The 24,526-nt window shown below is 39.4% G+C and overlaps 1 protein-coding gene across 1 annotated transcript in view; it reads right to left on the bottom strand.

The window, feature by feature from the left end:
- Positions 1-5,010: 5,010 nt before the first annotated feature.
- The window catches only part of LOC308052148 (chondroitin sulfate proteoglycan 4-like), a gene marked incomplete at both ends in the record, with an annotated part of 36,841 nt that continues 17,325 nt past the window's right edge, over positions 5,011-24,526 (bottom strand). Inside the window, 5 exons of the mRNA XM_080362946.1 lie at positions 5,011-7,064; positions 7,500-7,683; positions 10,970-11,142; positions 15,605-15,736; positions 19,253-19,451. Of these exons, the coding sequence (XP_080219072.1) occupies positions 5,011-7,064; positions 7,500-7,683; positions 10,970-11,142; positions 15,605-15,736; positions 19,253-19,451 (2,742 nt within the window). The remainder of the gene's footprint in view (positions 7,065-7,499; positions 7,684-10,969; positions 11,143-15,604; positions 15,737-19,252; positions 19,452-24,526) is intronic.

Genomic DNA, 24,526 nt, shown 5'->3' with positions numbered 1-24,526 from the left:
GAATTATTTTTATTCTCTCAAGAATTTCCTCATCAATCTGCTTTCATGTACCTTATATAAAAGTTGCTATGCAAGATGAAGTTGTACAGTGTTTTAGCTGGATAAAATCACCGTGATCGATCACACACTATAAATTGCACATATTTATTCTCATCTATCGCCCGTGTTGTTGCAGGAAATTCTGACACTCAACATTGCCCCATACCAGGGCTCAATCTCCTCAGTCCCCATTTTTCCTAAAACAAATTTATCAGAGCTGATGCCCCTCTTACAGTAATTCCATACAAAGCTTTTGCAGCTAAAACCTGTCTGCAAACAACTTCATGTCTAAGTAGCGATTACTAGCATGTATAAAGCATTAGCACAAAAATAACCAAGCAGCAAGACTGGAAATGAGGAAGCAATCACGTAAAGCATTTCACCACACGGTCTCCTACAAACAGATGTGAAACTATGGATTTCACCAGTGGCAATGAAAGAACATTTTGTTCTGGGACTGCATTTGGGATATGCAAGGTCTGGCAGGAATCATATAGCTTGAAATGAGTGAAGATACATTAATAGAGTTTCCACTGAAAGTGCCAGGACAATTATTTTCAGCCTGTTTAAAAATATTCAGGGAATGTACTTCAACGTAACATCACAAGGACTGACTTGAAAATGGTGCAAGCATGATGCGAGCCTGTAGCTCAGGACACGTAAGCAGATTCACTCCTCAGTTTGGCCTTGCGGGCAGTAACAGGCTACTGCTGCCAAAGCTGTAGCTGGCCCTTACTCATATTTTAATAAAAGGAAAACCATAAAATACTTCTGACCACTTCTGCCCTGCTTTCTTCCCAAACCAACACTTCCTGAGTCACGCAAAGGGGATGTGGGGGGGCATGGCCCCGAGACCCAGCGCCACTGCTGCTGACACAGATTTCTGCGCTCAGGACGCTGACTCACGGCGCAGGGGAAGCTGCTCCCCAGCCTCCAGTGCTTCTCGCATCTCAAGAAAAAAGTTCCTTATCTCAAGTTACAGGAACAACTACTAACCAGCTAAGTTCTGACTAACAAAAAATCAAAATCAGGTCAAACAATCCATTTGGCGTCAGGCTGGAGTGAGTGTGTATTTTTGACTGAGAATAAAAGATAATCTGACAAACTTCAGAAAAGAAAAAACCTAGAGTTTTTAACGTCAAAACAGTGCTAGTGTAGTAACATTTAAGGGTTTGATATCTTAAAATCTTCTAAGCACACACAGTGAAATGACAGAAAAACCTACTGAAATAAACCCAGTGCAGTCCTGTTTCAGCAAGTTCAAATCAATGCATTTATTTTGATGTTACATGCACGCAACTGCCGAACACAGCCAGGCAAATGTGTGATGTCTCTCCTGTTCCAGCCAAGTGCATTATTTTAGAGGCACAACGCTGGGCACAGCACCACAGCACATGTGCAGATTAAAAAATAAACATCACAAAACTTGGAAAAACATTGTCACTGGCAATGGGATCCTGTTGCGTTTCTGCACTGACTGCAGAACTCTCCAGGTCTTTAAAAAAAGCACCAAAATGTTCAGTGTGTGGATTATAAACAAAACAATTTATTGATTTTATGTATGTCTTCAAGGCACTTTCATGCTGCAGTTTAGAATTACATTTAGTAAGAAAGGGAATTCTTCATAAACCCCATCTTTGCTAAACAAAACACATAAATCCAAGGTTAAGTGAAACAACAAATTCAAACTAGATTCTGACCATAAACTATGTACATTTGTGGAATCACAAAAAGAATCCATAAGTACAAAATGTTTTTCCTGAGGACTTTCTAGGTTGTTATTTAGGAAGCCCAGGATGAGATTCATCCTGGTGAGTTTTACCACCTCAATATCAGTTACAATATTACCTCTGCATTTCATATGAAATCCAGTAATCACTGACACAATATACTTACATCCATATAAAGTTCTCATCAAAACATTCCAGACATTTTGGCACACTTGTCTCACAGTAGCACCAACTGAGGGAGAAAACTGAATGCTGGCACACTTCCCTGATGAATTACGCATTTTGGGTTTTTTTATTAAAACAAACAAACCAACCAAAAACCCCGAGATGCTTTAAAAATCAAATGCTCAAATGCTCAAAATACCATTCCATAGTGTCTGATCTTCTTGAACATCTGTTGCTAGCCAAAAGCATTTTCGAAACACAGAAAAATAGTTCAGCTCATTATGCTAAAGCCAAAAAAGCCAGCATAAATGCTAACATTTCTGTATTTTTCATGTATGATTTCTTGCTCAGAGCATGCACATGCTGCAACTCAAGAATTCTCATTCAGTTGTCAGTTCTAATTGCATTGCTGTTTTTTGTGACTCAGTCACAATCATGTCATGGTCTCATTTTTTACCATTGCCAGCACTACAGCAACCCTACACTCCACCGCCACTGCACACTGAGCACTGCGGCTTTGGGCTTACTTGTCTTTACAAAGACAAATTTAGCAAAATCTCACTAAGCACACATTTCACTTCTGTATTTCTGTTCAGCCTGTCACAGGTCCATAGTGTGAACTTCGTCACCAGACTTGAGCAGCTTTCAGCACTGCAATATTTTGGTACCATGTAGAGGCACATTGCTTGGTCTCCCAGAAGGTACTGGAGTATGACACCTCTTTTGCTGTTGACAAGCAGGTCTCAGTTGTAGTGAAATGCAAGACGGGCTTCTTTAAGTGTCAGGAAAAGTGTTGGATTATAACTCCTCCTTGGAGTGAGGTCTTGGAGGAGGTGTAAAGCAATCAGGTTCCTGCTACCAGCTAGAAGGTATTATAGGCAGGCTGTAGCAAATGCTCTGCTGACAGCTGGGATCTGGAGGATGCTGCAGTCTGCATGGTGCTAGAAGAAGAGGTCTCAGAATCGGGGATGGCAACAGACGTACATTTGCAGCTCAGTAAAGATGCTGGGTTGTCCCTGCGATGGCTGGCAGCACCACTTACGTGTCTGAGAGTTCCCAAAAACAGTCCCAAAGATTTTCTTTGGAAAAGCAGAAAAGGTCTACAATGTATGTCTGCAGCAGACCAGCTGGGACACCTGAACACCCCAGCATTTCACACTGACCACACTGCTTGAATTCAAACCATCTCACACCGACATTAGGCAAAAAATGGTAATGACAGAAAAACAAAAAAATGTGTATCAGGCTTTTTAGTTTATCACATGTTAGGCTGAGCATACAAAGGGTTCATATCTTCAATCTCTAGTGCCCAACTAACTTGACCAGGTGAAGATGCGGCTTGCATATTTCCCACTTACACAGACTTTTCTCCTTGAAGTGGGCTCTGAAAAACACATTGCTTCACAAAGCAGAAGAATCATGGTTGACCACAGCACAGGTGCTGAAGGTCAGCAAGACGGCCCCACTGGTCCTGTGGTTAGTTCCCAGAACACAGCAGTAAGCAGAAACTCAACCTGGCCCTCCTCTTGGGTGAAAATTTCACATTATTGAAATATACAAAAGACAGAAACACAGCTAACCATCAGCAATAACAAAAAATTCATCCAAAACAAAGCAGTGTGAAATTAATAGCACCAAGGATGTTGAGGTCCATATACCCATTCTATAAAAGTAAAAGCTGCAGTACCTAGGCTAAAACTTAAATGTTATTCCAGTGTTAACTGATCACAGTGCTAAGATTGCCTCCCAACACCAAGCACAGTGTTTTAACATAGAAGCTACCTGGAGGCTGTAACAATGCAAAAGTAAAAAAAAATAGATGAGAAGCTCAGTGGTTAGTAAGAGACTGGTTATCATCACAGCACCATTCCCTTGAAGTCCATTTGTTCTCTGGAGTCAACAAGAATTTTGTTTTTGTCCTCAGTGGAAGAAAGACTGGACCTTTGTAAATCACTATTGAGCTTGAATTTCCAATAATACAAAAATATTCCCTTTGCAGAGAAATCATTGCACATTTTACCACTAGAGCAAAATTAGAGTAATACTTGCCATAGTGTGTAAGTCACATGTGTTCAGTGTTCCAGGAGATGAAGAGTAAACTGTGAAACTTCAGAATATGTACTTCCTCGCAGGATTGTTTCTGTCAGTAGCTCCACAGCACAGGACCTGATTCTATGTACTGTCATCTGCGTGAATGCCCAGACTCCAGAGAGAGTTGTGTTTGCTTCACCAAAGGTAGAATTCAGCCCAAGGACCAGGAAATTTTGGTATGCAGTTCCAGACACAACCTAAGCCTAAAGATAATTCAGCAGACAGGCTGACTGTCAGATGCACAGTTTTTACCACATGGATTAGAGGTCATAGATGCATTTTACCAGTCTGTAGACATTAAAGGCTAGAGATTGGTATCAAATGAGGAAAATGAAAAAAATGAAAGAACAAACAACAACTCACAGTAAGGGTATTTTACCATGCTATCACTACTGGACTATTGTTGCTGAGTTGAATTCTAGATTTCCAGTTCAGTGACCCAGATGAACACCTGTCAAAATAATCACAGCTTTGTTTCTTTAGTAGTGGCCTCTGAACTGCCTTCAAGGTCAAAATGGCATTATTGAGATTAGCACTTTGGCAATTACTTACACAAACAGTTGGAAGTTCTTCAAATAGAAGTGGTGGTTCAGGAAAGAATACAAGACCTTCAGAGCAAACATTGTTCTTCAAAAAAAGTAATTATATTAAAAATATATAATCCATGACAGAACATTCTATTTTACTTCTGCCATGGGAAATAAAAAAAATATTGCATATACAGGGTGCACTCAAAATCTAGGTGGCCAAATTCTGCACTGAATTGAAAATTTTGATGAAGTACCAATTGGAAATCTTGTTTTATGGCCACTGTAATCAGTAAGGCTTTTATTATTATTATTTCATAGGCATTTGGATTTTATCTAACAAACCATGCATCATTTGACCTATAATAAATAAATGTAATAAAGAACAAATTACATGTCAACCATGTATATTCTCTTTTCCATACTGCATCAATTAGCATGACCAAAACTGACCACCACTACACCCAGTACTGATTGCGCTTCAAAGTTGGGTTTGTTTTTCGACAATACTGGATCATTTCAGGATCAAGGTTTAACCAGCTGTTTTGCAGAGAGTGTTCTACAGTTGGAGAAACCACTGTGGGAAGTGGCTGTTCACATCTTGCTGCCATGAACGTTGAGGCTGTACTTTTCTCAACCCGCTTCGGGAGAGGAGTCACTGTAACACTGGGTACAGTCAAGCTCCGTTCCAGACATCGATCTGGACTACTAAGGGCTGCATCCATTTGACTTCTGACAAGTGGTTTTGTGTTCTCTTTCTTCTGACACATCAACCAAACGCACACAGAAATAACAGCAACAATGAGTAGCACAGACACCAGGACCAGGGGGATGATGATGTACCAAGGGTTGCTGCTTTCAGCTGCTGGCTCTCTGGGACTCCTGCCATTAAACTGGTTGGTGGTCTTCGTCCCCACAGATCCACTTGTTCCCATTGCCAGATTTAGCAATGGACCTTCCTCATGTAGATTTCCCCAGCGACTCTGCCCTGGCCACAAGGTTGGTCCAGGATTCTGCAGTGCTACTGTGGGCTCTTCTTTCTGAGAAGAGGCTGGTGCCTCACCCTTTGAGGTAGTGTGAGTCTTTAAAGTGGTCGTGCTGGTTATGGAAGGCACTTCAGCTGTCAAATCCTGCGCAAGTGGAGGACTGTAAGGCACGATGGAGTACTGGAAACGGCCACGGGCAGGCTGCACAGCATCTGCCCTGAGTATAAATGTGAATGAGTCATTTAACAGATCAATGCCTGTCATATTCGTATCTATGTCTAGAAACACAGCACCACTATCAATGTCAGCCTGGGTGAATGTCCGAATATCTTCAAACACTGCATCATTCATAAACCTTTTCTTTACAATCCTTCCATGAGACGGAGGCACTATCACCTCAAATCTAGGATCACTGTTTGTCAAATTAGCTAGCTCAGAAGCATCCAGGTCACTGCTTCTGAATTTATAAGCTCCTTGATTTGAAATCTGCATGTCAGATAAAACTTGTACTAAAGGCTTCACTGTAATGTTCAGCACTTGCCCTGTTAGATTGCCTTCTGCAGTGAAAAGCATGAACTCCAGTACTTCTTTGGATGCACTGAGATTTGTCAGGTGGTAAGACAGCTTTCCTGAGTACAAATCTGCCTGCTCAAATTTAGTAACCTGCTCATTTCCAATCATCAGGTGCCCATATTTGAGTGGCTGAGTTATTTCATACATGATATTAGTGCTTCTTCCATTTGTGACAGCTGAAAGCTGCACGTTAGTAATAGTGACAGATGTCTGGCCCTGTGGAAGTGCAACATCAGTGAGGTTGACCAGAACAAGAACAATTGGTATGACTTCAAGACTGAATAGTTTGTATAAAGGGCGATGTTTACCATCAGTCACGCTGAAATAAAACACCCCAGAAGATGAACTTCCATCCTGTACAAACCAAACTTTACCACTGTTGACATCAGCTTGTGTGAAGTCATTTATAGAGACACTGAGATTGCTTTTCATTGCTAAATAACCATTATTGGGGTTGCTAACAATGGTGTATTTGAGCTCAGCTGGGGCATTATCTAGGTCTTCAACTTTCAGATTCTCTGGCCCCAGCACTGACGTATCTCCCTGCAGGACTTTCAGGTGCAGACTTTTAGTCTTCAGTTCTGGAGCTTGGTCATTCACCGGAACAACAGTGATATTAAACATCTCCTCTAAAACTTCACTATGGGGCTTTGTTGCAGACTTGCTCTTTAGGTTTAACCAAACAGCGAAAGTGAAATTGTCATTAAGTGATTCAGAATTATCGTGTACATACACAATTCCAAATTTGTTCAGTATGTACTGGGAGAAGTTAGGTTTTTCTTTGGTAATGTTTCTTTCTCCAACAACAATCATGCCATGTTGGGGTAAAGATACAACTTGATACCAGACTTCATACATGGAGCGCTGTACCTCAGGTAGCTTAATCAATAGATTTGAAGCATCTAAATTTGTTTTGTTGATTAATACTCTACCTCCTTCCTGGACTGTGGCACCTAGCAGAAAGGAAAAGATAATCTTAGAAACTGATCATTTTGTAGTTGCAGTATTTCAGAAATTAGATATCAAACATGGACAATGCTCAGAATAGTTTCTCCTTCATTGTATCCTTGATTTCCATATGATTACCACTATTTTAAAAATACAGTCACATGTAAGAGACAAGATTTTATACTGGTGGACACATTAGAATTAAAGAAATATCAGTATTTCAAAGCTTCTGACAGTGTTTTCACCTGCCATTATAGCAAAAAGGAGAATACCCACTCCAGCAGTAGGAAGGATCAAACATAAATAGTAAATTTCATTTTTAAAGATTCAGTAATGCAGATTTCCAAGCTACTATCTACACTACATTCTGTGACAAAAGTATTCTGGTCATTTGTTACTCACAGATCCAAAACAATTCGGAGCCAAAACAATACCTTTACCTGTATTTGCCAAAAGACAGCTGTTCCGATCATGCCTGGAAATTTCATAGGAAATGACAATATGGAACACCTGGAGGTCTAGAGCTGATGGTGGAGAGGAGACAGTAAACGTAAAGAAATCTTCCGCACTCCAGTCAGCTGACTCAGCATGTAAGTGCTCATAGATGATCACACCTTCATCCACCTGTTTCAGGCAAAGAAAAGCCATAAGTGTAAGAGGATAATCATTTTAAACACAGAACTGTAAGGAGAGAAAAGAAAACCTTAAGAACATTATTCAAGAGAGGCCTTTGTACCTCAGTCCATACACAGTGTATATGTAAATTACATTGAAATATCTTGCATTCCTCTTAAGATGGATTTTCTGTTGTCAGATGGGCTTACTTGAAGGTAGGTGAAATGCTACTAAGGTACAAATGCTCAGTAAAGGCCTTATGTGAAGAACAGAGATACAAAACATTGAGAAACTCATCTCAAACTAGCAATAGTAATGGTGAACAAGAGCTCAGCTGGACTACATCTTTAGTGAATTGGACTATTGTATGTCTAGGATTTTTTCTTGATAAGGATACCAGCAGGGCTGGACTCATTTTCCTGAAAAAGTGTATTAATGACTGAAGGCTTGAGAGGGACCTTGATGAGATGTTTTATGGTGAATAGCAAAAGATACTTGGCAAGAGACTATGGAAACTTGGCAAGAGATCATGGAAACCAGAAGGAGGTGCAGTGACCACTGACTCTTGTTTATAACCAAAAAGCTGATGGGGTTCCATGGTGGAAGATTTCAGAATCCCAGCAAGAAGGGGATTCCTAAGAGACAGGAAGGAACCTGGCTTGTCCTACACCTGGTTTCACTGACCTTGCAGATCATCACACCCAAGAGAATCCTATCAGTCCCACCATGAGGATTTAAGCTTCAAAGTAAAGTAAATCTTCAGATAAACACATATTTATACAATCACTTAGCTCTTTAGGCCCCACAGCAAAACCCAGTATTTTCAGAATAGGATTCTCATCAGTTGGAACTACACCTGAGCTTTAAGATCGATACGATGAAACTACAATAGGATTCCTAATAACCACAAGACTAGAACACTTACTAAATCTCATCCAGCAAGTTCAGCATCTGGTCTGCTTGATAATTTGTTGACTGACCTAAGGAGAAGACAGCTTTACCTATTAAGTCCTTGGCAACTTCCCAGGCAACTACAGACCTGGTTTGCATGTCTTAGTTTATAACTGCCAGAGAGATCTCTGTCTGAGATCATGCCAGTTCTAAGTTTACTATTTGTAACATACTCTACATAGTTTACAAACACCCCGAAGGAACTAATTAGCACATGTTCCCATCACACATGCTTCAAAGCTGTGAAAAAAGGAAAACAAAAAAAACCCAGCTGCTATGATGGATTAAGCACTTTAGCACTACGGAATCTGAGCTGTGACTACAGAGAGTCATAATCTTGAATCTACTGCAACAGCTCCCACAGAGATCACTAGGGAAACTGGGCTTGTAGGGCCAGTTTTCTTAGCAGTCTCTACATGGTTCAAACCATCCCATCTCATTGTATAAAAAATTCAGACTGATGTGATAAAATCCTATTAATACATGCCCATGTCCAGGTTTATGCTTTATTTAATTGTTCATGGCTATTACAGTACAAAACAAACAAAATTGATAATAAAAGGATATGTTGGTTCAGGATTCCAAAGGATTCTGCTAAGACTTCAAGTTGGATAAAGCAACTTTTTGTAACAAGAACAGGCACAACATATGTTCTTAAAATTCAATGGCATTTAGTATCAATCTTTCTAGGGTTATCTTTCTTTTTTAAATTGCAAGCCCCTGCTCATATCTAGGCTAAGAAGATAATGGAACTGGTGAGGATTTCTGTGTTTACCTCTGTAACAACTTATAAGTATAATGAAGAAATTGCAGCTTGCTGCAAGATGAAAATACAATGTTCGTAATACCCATGTCATTTTCTCACTGATATTTAACTTCATGTGGCTACAAGATGCTACACAGTGAAACTTTATTTAGGATCTCTTTTCTCTTGGTTGGAATGGTATCCTAACTGTTCTTGACCAGAATAAATAGCAAGCTGCTTAGGATACCTTATTCTACCTGTAATAAGTGAATTAGCTCTGCTTGTTTCAAGTGAAAATGGCCAATACAAACACCTCTGACAGAGAAGAAAAGCACAGACATTATTACAGTTCAAATCCTTGCACAAGTTCAAATGAAAGTTACTTATACACTAGTAAGAACTAAAGCTACAGAGAACAAGTGGCATGTTCTGACATTCTACTGTCTGACAAACACATGTAAAGAAGCAAAAAGGGTAAAAAAAAAAATAATAAATCTTCAAAACCTTAGCTGAAAGATTTTTCCATCTGACATGCTTAACTGTTTCATCTAATGCTCATAAAAATCACACATTTTAGGAACAGAAGGGAACCGTGTCATTAACCAGTTAATCTCCCTCATAATGAAAGACAAAACTCAGCAACTATTGCAACATGACTAATAACATAATGGAACTTGAACACAGTGTTATGAGAAGCACTCTGTGTTCATCTTGATATATAAATTTCAAGTGGAGATGCATTCCACCACAAAACCTAACTAGGTTATTTCGAAGTTGATGATAACTAATAAAAATGTCAACCTTTTTCCAGGTTTTATTGGTCAAGTTTCAATTCCTGGCCAACAGATTTTCTTGTTCCTTCATATCTTAAATCAAACAGCCATTTTTAAAATCTGTAAATGTAGATTAAGACCAAATTATCTCTTAAATTTTCCTCCAGCAAAGTCAGGAGATTGAGCTCCTTTTATCTCGCCCATTTAACTTTTCTGAGAATAACTTACTGCACGCAGATCACACAGCTGTATTCAGATACTGCACACAGACACAAGTCACTTCTTTTCAGTTGCAAAGGAATGTTTTCCGTTAAGTTACATGAGCTGCCACATTTTAGTCATTCAAGTATGAGGCCCTGTATCACAGTTAAGATTCTTTAAACACTTAATATCACAGCCAATCAAGTCAATAAAAGTCCACTTGGGGACACTCATGAGGATTGCATACAGCTGAAATGAATCTGATACTTGGACTTTTCATAGAGCAAAAGGCTACTCCTTCTGCCAAAAACTAAAGGCTTCCAACCTTGGACTGCTGGTTAATGGCACCAGATCAGCTCTTCTCGAAAAATACTGTTACAAGCAAAACAGTGGAAATTGCCAAGACCCTGCTAGTATCCAAGCAGAGGGGAACAAAGGCTCCTCTTGCACTTATTACTAGATGCCAGATATTTAATGACACAGCAAGTCTGGGTGACTGCACTGATGGGTCACATATGCCTGGTTACTTAACAGATATAAGTCGATCAGACAAAAACAAGCAACTGAGATGCCCTTTGAAGTAACAACCTACCTCTGAACTAGTTATTATAAAGTAAATGCTTACCATAGATTGTGTAAAACTGAGGATTTCCTGAGTGGTGTTATCAGAATTTACTCTGATCAGCCTTCCGAGTTTTGGGGAAGCTACAATCACAAAAATTATAGTTCTGTTTCCTGCATTGGTCACATCATTGGTTACGGCTTTCAGATCGTGTCGTGAAATAGGATTCCTGGAACCTAAAAAATGTCAACTGTAAGCACCATAGATTTGCAACAGCAAAAGGTATGTTTTGTTTGAACAACCCAACCTCTTATCTAGGTATTCTACTTAGAATTTTAATCACGTAAGTTCAGCAGGCTTACCCTTTTTCTAGCTACCTTTTTGTTACAACTCTTCCACAGCTTTTTCAATCAAAAAGTCCATAAGTAAGATGTACCTTTGTTTTACAGCAATGAAAAAAGTGTAGTTCTCTTCAGCACATGTATTCGCTGAAGACTAGCTTCTGCTAAAGCAACACAAAGTAGGAAGCAGACCATGTATAAAAAGCCCTGTTCCTATATTACACGTCTAGAACTGAATTCAAACTCCATCTGAAGTCACCATTGTTAATGTTTTCGGAAATCCCAGCTGCCCAGAGAAGGCAGGGTGATTTGGAGGGGAGAAGCCCTAACACAGCAAAGATTCTAGTGAACACACGAACCAAACTTGATTATTACCACAATCTTGAACCACTCTTTATTGATATGAAAGATGACTTTTATTAAATGAAGAACATCACATGACAGAAATAAAGGCCTGAACTGAAATAATGTATTATTAAGATGTATGGAGACAGAGGAGCAACAAAATCCTTTTAATACATAGCACCACACTAACCAGTACCTTGTGGCTTAAATACTATAAAGATTATAAAGAGCATTCTGGCATTTAGGCAAACCAAGACAATTTTTGACATAGCTGTAACAAAACCAAACCTAGTAATTAAATGAAGTTTTATTTGGCTTCTTTTTGATCCACTGTTTCATGGTACACACTCAGCAAACTAAATCTCATATTTAATGATACTTTTGGAGGAGCAATAGATTCCCATAATCCTATTCACCCTGTCCCCACTTCTGCCTTCATTTTTAGATTTTATTTTTTCTTGAGCAACAAACTTTTTTAGGTATCAATACATAACTTCAGATGCTAGTAGTATATATCCTTGAAGTCTGAATTATCAATCATCTTCGATAACAGATAACATTTATGCAGGAATAACACAAAATAACATCTTCCTGCTATAATATTCAGAAGAAAAAATCTGGTAAGCAAACTGAAAAATGGGGATGTTTTGCAAGCCATTATTAACATCAGGATGCTGCCTGCTGACATGTAGTTCTGCCATGGTTCAAACCACACCTACTTTGAAACAGAGTTGTTATAATTAAATGAGATCTTCTGGCTCTGCCTGTTTTCCCCTTCTTCATGCCTCTCTGCGTCAATACAGCTACAAAAAGCAAAGCAGACCCCGAGGTCTACAAAAATTCTCCCACACTGTATCTAATCAAGAAGTCTTCCTCTTCTTCCTGTCTTTTGTTTTGCCTTTTTTTCACGACAACAAGACAGGGAAGCACAACCTTGTGCTTTGTGTACAGCAGATGTGGTCAGGAATGTACAAACGAGAGCATTAGTTAATCAGACGATGTTTACCTGCACACATAGTTATTTCTTAATAACCTTCTACTCATGTAAATTGGGCCTCATTGCCTTAACAGAGTAGACAGAGTAACTCAAACATTACGGTAGTGATGGAACCTACCGCTCCAATTTTTCACAGCCATAGCTGTTTATCACACCACCACCATCACAGTCCAGGGAGATGGGGACAGAGGGTGTGTGCCACAGAGCCCGTTTGTTGCTAATAGACATGATCTCACTAACTGCACAGCACAGGCTGAAATACAGCCTAGGGCCACAGACAATAAAGTCTCTCAACGGCTTCCTACAAAATGGGATCCTCCTCTGAACATAACCTTCTCCTTCACCCACTTCTGTCCTGAGACACAAGAACCTTTCCCAGCACCGCTCTGGTCTGACACCGCAACAGAGAGAGGAAGGTTAATTGCCAGTCAGTAGACTGGGTGAAGGTAACAGAAGGGAGAACACTGGCTTCTTGTTCCCAAACACAGAGATTGCAAAACCAACCCGACTCAACACAGCAGAAAGGAACAAAGATGGGGAGGAAGACACATGGTGGAGCACTGGAACAGGCTCCCCAGGGAGGTGTCACAGCCGCAAGCCTGACAGTGTTCAAGAAGAGACTGGACAACAGGGACAGGAGTTGGACTTGATGATCCTTGTGGGTCCTTTCCAACTCAGGACATTCTATGATTCTATGACAAAGATGGGTGATGTAGATTAGGGCCAAGCTAATCCATAGAAGTAGAATGCACCAGCATAAGGCCATCATTGGTACTTAATAATTCTGGCATCCATTTTTACTTCCTGTCTTGAAGATTTGGAAAGTGATTTGTCATGAGCATTCTGCATATAATTGCTGAACAGTTACGTATCATTTCATCTAGTGGCAGCTTAGACAGCTCTGCTTCTGAATACCTACAAGTCGGGCTGCCTCTCCTTCCCAAAGCACAACCACATTCCTTCTCTGAGCAATTGCTTCCCTGAAGAGAGCAAATGCTCATATTCTAGATATCTAGCATAGGTAAGAAAAAACTCATATCTAGTAGCCAATTTACTAAGCATGATGAATAAAACTCCCTTCTGTTAAAGGGGAAAAAAATCACAAATATATGTATAAACAAATCTGGTATGCCCAACACAAAAGAAGACAGCAGTACATGCTCTTATAAAATTGCAAAACAATATCCTTGAGATAATAGTCTACACCCAGTCATGAAGACATGGCAAATTCTTCACATTCAATTTTTACTTCCCTAGAGAGATGATTCTTCAAGTTGCCTCAAAATTAACTTTTCCTGCAGTGTTATAAAATATAACAGGACACTGGCTACTGGTTTTATGTGTATTAACCATTCGGCACCATCATTGTTGTAACAGTCATTTCACGATGAGCAAGTACAGCTGAAATCCATACAGCTCCAGAAAGTCTTTTAAAAGTATCAAAAAGATAACAGGTGAAAAAACTAGTACTACTTTTTATCACCAGAACGGAATTTCACTAACCCAAACTAAGTGAGAATTGAGGAAAAACTGAAGCTTTAGATGAATACAGATTGCAATGCTGAAAGAAATATCGTGCTTTGCAAATTGCAGAACTGATGGAGAGTCTAGAGCAAGGGTGTCAAACTCATTTTCACTAGGGGCCACATCAGCCTCGCAGTTGCCTTCAAAGGGCTGAATGTAATTTTAGACTGTATAAATGAAACTTCTACATTTCCTGAGTTTACTCTGATCAGCCTTCCAAGTTTTGAGGAAGTTACAGTCACAAAAATTACAGTTGTAACTACTCCTACATTTATACAGTCCTAAAATTATTTTTGGCCTTTTGAAGGCAGCTGTGAGGCTGATGTGGCCCCTGGTGAAAATGAGTTTGACACCCCTGGTCTGTAGACTTTACCTTCTATGGAAGTACCAGACATACTTTTCTTACAATTATCTTTGCTTTAAGATGAATTCCTGTAAATCCTTGTGCCTGGGGCGACCTTACACACCAAAAGTGCAGATTCATAAGCTTTGTAAGTGGATTTATGTGAATTCCATTTATATCAATTGAATTACAACATCATGCAGCTACAATCTCATTTTTTGTTGCCTGTGCTTACATGGCTTTTGTTGCAAGTCTTTGTTTATGCATCTTATATTCAGGAAGTTTAAGAAACTAAAGTGTTCCTCTTCTGTATCAACTTAATAAATCAAGGTACAGATTAATACCTACAGTGCTTTACCAGTTCTCAGTCTCTCTCTGATTTTACAGATCACGTTCAGAGCAAAAAGAATGTAGTGCAAACAGAAGTGTGATGCAAGACATTGCTGAGAGAAGAGTAACCCTCATTTCTCCTTTAATCCTGCAATTAATGTTAGATTAGTACTCAATAAGGGATTACTCTTGCCAATGCAAAGCACTAAATGGCTCTGGTCAGACCCTCTTAACACATGAACTCCTGCAGGAGTAGCATTTCATTAAAAAAAAAATACTCAGCTGCTGATACAACTAGTTCCAAATGCACAATATGAACCGAAGTTTTTCAGTCTTTCTGATTCACCAGTGAGTCTCTGCTGTTCTCCATAACTTAGCTCAAACAAGAAAGAGAACTAGTGATCTGGCCAGCCTACACATGCTATTCAGCAACCCATGGGCACAACCTTCACTCTACTTCTACCAGGCAAAATCACAAACAGCTAAGACACCTCTAAATGCAATATAATATTGAGCTTTTAAACAAATCTGAATGGAGAATGTTCAGCACCTAGGCAGGCAGTATTATTGTCACACTGTGCTTATCTATTCCACTGCCAAATTCCATTAGTCCAAGCACAGGCACATACTAAAAAGTTAAAGGTTACAAAACAATAAAGCAATATGTCGTTTGAGAAAACATAACCATTCCTTTAAAAATCAGATGGAGCAATGTTCCCAGGTACCGTTATCTACAGTTTAGCCAGCTAGGTATCTGACAAATAACCGTATATTCTGCTTTCAAGTGGAGGAAATCATGATAACCTTTAAAAACAGACCTGGAAAGACTCGAAGTCCTTTGTTCACTTCAAGGCTAATGATGAGCGTCTGAGCTGTGATGCTAAAAATCTGTCGAGGTGCAAAGTTCAAACCATCTGTTACCTGAAAGCTGAATGCTCCAGACATTGCTCCTGTAGAAAATTAAAATGTAAATTTATTCTTGTATTATTCTATTTGTCATCCAAAACATACAAACACACATCAGGCACTTTTTGCTCTTGGCTGCAGTGAGATATATCCAAAATCATTCTGAAGCATTTTTTGATCAGCACCTTTGTATCTTAATTAAATAAATTAATAATGCAGAGAACACCTTTCCAGTGAAGAACAACTGGTTGTTTCTTACAATGAAGGCCAGACATTCCTTAGAGGTAAATTAGCAGAGTGCCCCCTTCCTTTCTTTATTCACTGACCCCAGCAGAGCTGAAACCAAGTTAAACTTAGGGACACAATGACTCCCAGATTTCCTAATCCTTTTATATCTTAGGAGCAACTGAAGCACTTAAGCAGTCACGTTTTGACAAAGAGGAATTTGGGAAGAAAAACAACTAGAATATTCTCTTTCATTTTGATTTATTTAAAGGATTTAATCAGCTCTCAGGTTGTTTCCTTTGCCTCTTTGCTTTGTTTCAGCTTTGCTGAAGAGCCTATGTTGTCACAGCTTAAACTATTTCAGAGGTTATGTGTACTCATAATAAATGCACATTTTTTTCTTTAATCTTAGGACCTGTATGTACTTTGGCACAAGCGATAGCAAAATGCCTCCAGGAGCCTGAGTGGATTCCTGCAAAAATACATCTCTTGGAACTGACTTACTGAGGTGTACAGAGCTTCCCAAATCTTGTTTTAAGGAGAGGTCCAACAGACTGTTTAATTAGGTAGAATGAAAAATTGAAACATTAACTGCTACAAACAGTTTCCATTGCTCTTCTACTTGCTTTGCTCAATTTAGCCATGAGATCTTGCTACATGAATTTATATCCTGAAAGTGCCACATACTTTCACATAAAGATCAACACTCATTCCCAACTATAAATTAACATCAGAAGAATCAAAAGTGGGTTCTGAGATTACAGTTAACAACTACCCAAGGCGATTCTCTTACATCCAGCCAGGCACTGAAGCAGCTCGTGAACACCAAGTCATATTGTTTTTATTTTAAAAGCTTTTATACTCTGGTGTTTTCTCTTGACAAAAATAAAGCAGAAGTAGTTGGGCATTTTAAAAAGGCATCAAGGCATCTGGTATTTGCCTCAGCTTGGGAAAAAAAGGCTTACTAAGCCTTACTTGCTTTTTTGGCTAATGCAGGTCAACTGCCCAATTGACACAGACATTTGTCAGTATCAGAGTCAAGAACAGAACTAAATCCTGAAGTGCTGTTTGGGTGGAGAGAGTATTATTTCATTGCAATTCGTTTTTAAAGGCACATTTGATCAGAGGTGATAAAAAGGACATCAGAAAGAGGATTGTAAAAACTGCACTGAAAAGACAGAGAACTGTTGGTTCAGTTCAATACTGTCCTAAGGAAAACAGTGGCAGGGTTTAAGGGCAGACCCTATACTGCTGAAGCAGGATGAGAGCACCCTGGAGTGAAGAGAGGGTGGAACAGGGAAGGAATTCTCACACAGGAAGAAAAGCACAGAAAAGGAAAGGTATGTTCTGGTTCTGTGTCCCTGCTAGTGACAGAACAATTGGGGATTACAGAAGAAACAAACACAAAACTTAAAGGGGAAAACATGAGAACAAAGAGGGAGATTTGCAACTAACAGCACAGAACAAGCAGCATAATGGAATTTGCAAGTCTGAGCAAAGATGAAGATAAAATTTTATGAAGTTTAAGGCTGAAGTATAAAAGCAAAGTATGGTAGTACTTTATTTGGCAGAACAAAATAACCGGAGGATGGAGAGTCACTGCCATGTAGAGATGTAAAAGATCTGTGGTGCCATGAGGAGTAGCCAGGGAATGAAGAGCTGCCTCAGCCAAGAAGATGCTACTCTTCCCCTTGGAAAGGGTTAGAGCGAACAGGAGGAGCAGATGCCAGGCTGTGGAGAGCACAAAGTGGGGATGCTTCCTAGCACGAGCCAAAGAAGCCACCACACGTTAGAAGATGGAAGACAACCAACAGAGCAGCTGAAGACAAAAGCAGTAAAAAGTTGAATGACAGCAACAAGATAAGAAAAGGCCACAGAACGAGGAGAGAAGGTGAGAGTAACAAGTACACTCCTAACAGTCCAAGTTGAAGGAGGAAAGAAAAACACAGACTGAGAAAGGAGAAGCAGCAAAATGTCCAGAGTACTTTCTGAAACACTGGACCCATGAGGCTGAGCAGATGGCAGAGCCAGAGCAGCTGCAAGAGCTGACACATGACCTGGGCGATTTTACATTTCAAATTTACGGTGCAACCCACACTCCAACTCATAGGAAAATGAAATCTGCTATTCTTTTTACTTTTAAATAATCAAGATTCACTTCCTAAGGCCACAGATGTGCAGTTGCCCTTTCTGGAACACAGATTGGATTCATTTCCTCACACTGAGACTACCAACATCCTACCACCATAGGGGTTTTTACATGTCAAAGTCTCCGTTGGAACAAGTTAAACAGCTTGGCTCACTTTTGCCATGCTCTTGACCTTTCACTTCCTGACCAAATTATTTGAGCAGAATGCTTACAGTTCACCGGCAGCTGCCGGTAGAGCAATTTCAGCAACACATGCACATTTCAGCACTCTGCACGACAGTGCACTGGAGTCAAGAGAGCTTCAGCCTGCACCAAGCCTCATAAAGACACAGCACAGGTCTGGAGTGACTGCTGCACCCAACGGAGCACTGGAAATAATTTCAGGCTGCCTCGGGGCTGCCAAGAGAGTGCTGTACCTCTTCCATCTCCTTCCCTAAAACTGGTGTATGCCTTCTTTAGCACCCCTTTTCTTCTTTCAGCTGAGGTAACATGATCATAGAGCTGAAGAAGGAGAAAAGCAGCTATCACCCCATAAAAGTCTCACCTTGTCTGCTGGCTGGAACTCCACTGGGATCTTCATTCCTGTGGTTTCCCAGTCCTGCCATTCAAGGATGAATGAAGCTGCCCTAACTTCTTTTTTTTATTGCCCACACATTCTCCCTTTAGCATCAGCACAAATAACCCAACCCAATCTCTAGCTCTGGCCACTGGCAGAAAAGAGTCAATGGTTAAAACTGAATTCCTTCACAGACAGAAACAGACACTGGTATCACCCAGATGACCCATAACTTCATTGCCCAGAGCTGCTCAGGAACATGATGACACTGTGGCAGGTTCTGCACTCTACCAACAGAGAAAGGCTTCAGGAGATTCTCAATTACAAGGGTGAAAGAAATGGATTTCTTATCTCTGAAAGCTGCAAGGCAATATTCCCTTAAAGCAAACCTGCATTCAGAAAGATGGGTGCTACCTACTGAACCACTGGTACACCAAGGCTTCTTGATGAGCACATATTTAAGTACTCATCAGACCCCTTCCTGTTTAGTTTATGAGATCATGTATCACATAACCAGTGCTATGAGATTTTTGTGACACTACAAGGAGATCTTAAAAGGATAACAAACACAAATATACTGAATAGGAGCAGTATTTTGGTAACAGAGGTGGTATTTTTGAAACTACATACCATTGTGTACAAATACCAGCTGCCCTTCAATTATATGAGCCTGGGTAAAACTAAGGATACTCTTGCTTGGAGAAGACTTCAGAGCCAAATGCCCATTGCTAGGTGGAGTAATGGAATATACCAGTTCTGATGGTGATGAGTCCTTGTCTTCTGCACAGAGGTCATCAATAGTTATTTCTGTGACTGAGCCCTCCCAGACCTAGAAAAGCAAAAATTAAAAAAAAAAATAGTAATCATAAAGAAAATGCATAGAAAAGAAAATCGGGACATGTGGGGGAAACCTTCAAAGAAAAGGAAAGAATAAAGATTTGTGCTGAGCAACACCAGCAGCTATGACAAGTTTCCTTACTGTCTGTTCAAAGCTCTCATCATGGCCTGGAATAGTTAATGTTGGTAAATGGTTTTCAAAAAAAACAAGACCATGAAATAATACAAGCAAACACACCCTAGATCAGTTTAAGTTTTAGATAACTGCAGCACAAGCACTCTATTTGTCAGACTCCATCCAAACTCTTACAAACATAACAAAATTGTACTTTGATAACTGAGTCAAGGAGCTCCTTTCCACACATACACATGAATATTAGTGTCATGTACTTCACAGCAGGCAAGGCATTCAATATGCTTAACTTTCACCAGCAGAAAAGAAAAAAGAAAAACAGCATGGACACAGCATAATCCCTAATACAAATTGAAAACTTCTTGTAGCTGCATTATTTCCTTCTAGTAACACACACTAAAGGCCCTTTTTTAGTGCACCATACAACCCACAGAGATGCTCAGTCCAGAGGGACATGAAGGAATCAACACCTCCAACAGTTGCTTAGTACTTTGCAAGGTCATGCTTCCAGAAAAAATAGATATCTAGCATTTGGAAAAACAGTGTAAAACCCATTACTTAATTTTAGTAAACAATATAAAACCCATTACTTACCTTTAGTAGATCTAAATGCCTTTTTTTAAGCTTAAGATATGTTCAAACTGCAATAGCCTCCTTTCAAGCAGAAAAGACTGCTATCTGAGGTTCATCCATATCTCACTGGATAATTTCTTGTTAGGAAACTATAAGCAACAGCCCATTTACTCTTCATTTTTCTTGTATTTATTTGGAATTACAGAAAAGAGTACTAACAAAGAACAAACAATACATATTTATTTCAACACAAAATTAAATTCCTAAATACATCAATACCAATTCTTTCCATGCAGAGTTCATACAGTGTACAACCTTAAGAGCCTGAGCCTTTAAAAACTTCAGCTGGAGCTTCAAAAACTCATACTGCATCGTCCCTCCCTGACCTGTATCGAGTCTCAATAGACTTAACAAATACCTGGTAAGAACATCACACCAAATGTTTGAAGAAATGTGATCCCTGACAAAGGGCATTTTTCCTCTGCCAAAACCAAAAATCAGCAATCACAGATTTTTCCCTAAGTATTAATTTCACTTTTTAATAAAAATCATGGAAGAAAACTTTTTAAAGCCACTGGGATTTTTGCCATGACATTTCAATAGAGGAAAGACTTCAGACTACATTGTGTCACAAAATATGTGCCATGGAAAAAGAGATACTAAAATGAAACTACGTGTGTTTTCTAATTAGAAAAAAAGCTTGAAAAATAAGTTTGTGTTATATTTTATAATAGAAAATATCCTGCAAACAGGAAATAACTATTTTCTCCCTTGAAATATGTATCAAAGTTCAATAAAAGATGTTACCTATGAAAACATAGGATGATAACTAATAACAGAAGATGACTTACTGAGCAGTACCAAACAAGCACATCAGTGTCACTGGTTTGGTACCGAGACCCTTTAACTCATCTCAGTAGCACTTGATTCAGATTATCCTACAGAGAAAATAAAAGGTCACAGACAGAATATGCAAAAAAAAAAAGAAGACAGGACAATGCAAACATGTTACTACAAATGACTCATAAAATGTCATAAAGTTTTGAAATTGTTTCTCTTACTACAGGAAAAAATAAGCTTTTTTGTCCATATAGCCAATATTAATTTCTGTTGTTCCAGCACAGTAACACACAATACTTTTGTAAAGTACTGTACGTGCTGAATTACTTCATGACCTGCAAAATGATCCTTGAAGAGTGAAAGGAGATCCAAGAGCTGAAAAGGACTGTAGGGGAGCAGATACTCAGAATATGGTAAACAACTGTATTAAGTGGCTTATTTTCCACATCTGCAACCAAGTCCTCCTTGAAGAGTGCCATGAAAACTGTATCTGAACTTTCACAATGTAGCATTACAGTAATTTTCTATGTGCCTAACACATTACACAGACACAGTCAGAAAGAAGATTCATGACCCTGCCCACTGGACAGTAATCCATTCTGCTCTACTTACAGCATTCAGCTTATCAGCATCTCCTTGAATGCCACATATCCTAGCAAACACTATATTCGCGGCCATTTTAACACTCTGGCAAGTGATTTAAAGGGGAAAAAAAAGTGTTTGAATTTGTTTTTTAAAAATCTAATTCTAGGAAAATATTGCCCTCTTGTGGTGACAAGAGGATATGGTCATTTCACAGCATCACTACCCATAAATATATTTAAGCACATACATAAATGTAGCAAATAATGCCAGGATAGCGATTTCCTTAAAAATATTCTATTTCCCTACCTTATACCCACCCCATTAAAAATTACTATAGAATCTACGGAAATTTCAGGAAATTATATGTAAAATGCTGTATCATTTTCACAACCTTGATGGTGTTCATAACCTTGACAATAACAGACAAGATTGTTTGAAGACGGGATGTTCTGGGTGCCTCAGAAGTGAGGAAGCTGGAGTTGAAGGAGTCATTCAGCATCTGTGCACATGCTCAACAGTTTCCTGCATTTGGCCAGAAGCCCCATGACAAAGGCCAAAATTCACTTTTATATAAATCTATGCCAGCATCACTGGCCAAATAATGCAGCTTTTCAAAGAAGCTATTTCTCAGCAGCAGATGCCAAAAGCTAATCTATTTATTATTTGTTTAGCAGTTCTTTCTAACTCTTTATACTGAGATCTGCAAAATTTCTGAGTGCTGAACTTCGGTCAACTGAAATGGTCCTACTAGACCTCAGTTTTCACAGTAATGGTCCCTCATTTTATACTTTTTTACATTTTGTACATTTCCAAACTTTCAAAAGATATAAAATAGCTACTGCCTTTTTAAAACAATAGACAGTTTATTACTCAACATTCACTACTAGCAATGTCCTTGGGGAGCATATACTACTTGGCCAGGTTATGGTGCCAGCAAGTATCAACCTACACATGAATGCCTGGTTCACTTCAATATTTAGCAACACTAAGGAAAATTCATTTTCTCCCACTTACTTGGAATGTTCAAGTTTGCTTTGAAGAAGGATTATCTCAGTGTATTCCTCACAGTATATAACTTGACTGCCAGCTTTGCTTTAGTCTGCACACAAATTCAACATCTGTGTGCATATGAGTACCCACTCATGACAAAAATAAAAGTTATTTCTCAGCAATATCTTATGCATGATCAGCAAAGCTACAGGTACAAAGGCAGCATCCTGGTTCTGGGTATGCAAACTGCGTCCCCAGCAGAGAAGACCAACTTTGACTAGGTTAAGCTCTGTTATCATTGCTCTTCAGAAGCCTAGACTTACAGATATTTTTAGAAAAATCTATATGCTGTACTGCAGTGGACTGCACAACCTCTGTTCTGTTAACAGACTGAAGTTCAATGCCAGCAATGCACCAGAAGGGAAACACTGAAAAACTGACTGGACATATACCCCTCTCGTCTGTGAACAGACAAACATTACTATGTGCTGCACTGATGTCTGTAGACTACCACTGTGACAGCGAATCGTACCACCAGGGAAACTGTACCACCCAAATGCTTTTGAAGTGAGTCTGCCCTTCTGCCAGCAATCTCTGCCCAGAGCAGAGTATCTTGTGTTGTGGGTATCTGTAGATTGGCACAGATTACCTGCTGTCACTGCAAAGCTGCACAATACTACCATTATTACTGTTAAAAAATCATGTCTTTTCTTATATGAAAAGGCTAAATACACAACAAAAGGTTATGATCATCTTTACAGTAATCCATTCTCCCTCTGCAGTACACAAATAAACACGTAAAATTAAATGCCTGGTTTAGCTGCCATCTACTTGTAAACTGCATCACACAGCACTGGGGATGACATAGTCCCAAAACACCCTAACTTATTTCAAACCTATTCCTAAATATCTCCTCTGTCTTGGTGCCTCTCAGCTGGCTTAATGTGACCACAGGTTCATTAGCTGACCCATTTCCACTTTATTCTGCTTTTCAGAATCACCTAATTTGTTTTTACTCATCAGATCTCAGACTGGAAGCCTTTTGCCTTACATGGGCACAGTATCCATAACAAATTTGTTCTGTTTACTGAGTGCTATTATAACACAAAAAATAATCAATCTTATAAACAAATAAATCTGGAAAAGCTCTGAAACTGAAGTGACAGTAGTGACCTTCTTCAAAGATCAAGAGATTAAAAAGACAGGTATGATTATTAAGAGCAAAAGGCAGCATCAGTCAACAATTTTGTCATTTTCTTGAGGAACGAGGGCAGGGGCCAGATTTAGAAACAAGTCAGCATGTCTTTTTTTTAGCTCACAGTATCACACAGCAATAGCTTCAGTGTCTGCACTAATACTTTTATGGCCTCTAGCAGCCTAGATTTTCACAGATTGCATTCTATCATTCTTATCAGGAACTTTTAAAGACGGGAACATTCCTGTTTGTATCAGAAATACCCAACACATAACCAATTCTCTAATGAAGTGCCAGTGAGAATGCTGCTCTCTTCTCTTGTCCTGTCCCACTGCAGATCCAGAGAGCAGCAGAGAGCAGAATGCACCTCAACAGGTCTGACCCTTCGGCATCCGTAACAGCAAGAGGCACAGGTTGCGAAGGCTGCGCAAAAGACAACAGCAAGATGTTTGCACCCTCATCATCACTAATTACTCCTGGTACTTTTCTAAGCTATGCTGTTTGTTAACAGCCCTCACGACAACTTAGCAAACAATACCAAAACACAACAATGATCCAGGTGCAAGCCATCCCACCTACAAACCTGGTGTCAGTCCAAGAGACTTCATGTACCTTTAAGATTAAAAAGAAGCTCAGTCAGTCTTCTAGATAAACTTTATATTGCAACAGCAGAAAATGTTCTTCATGATGACTAGGATCTCCCTAAATACACATTACTCATCCGTTGCCTCCCTTCATTTACACTAATTTA

The sequence above is a fragment of the Nesoenas mayeri genome, assembly GCF_963082525.1.
Source record: "Nesoenas mayeri genome assembly, chromosome: Z".
NCBI classification, from domain to species: domain Eukaryota; kingdom Metazoa; phylum Chordata; class Aves; order Columbiformes; family Columbidae; genus Nesoenas; species Nesoenas mayeri.
This window is presented reverse-complemented; position numbering and strand designations above follow the sequence as displayed.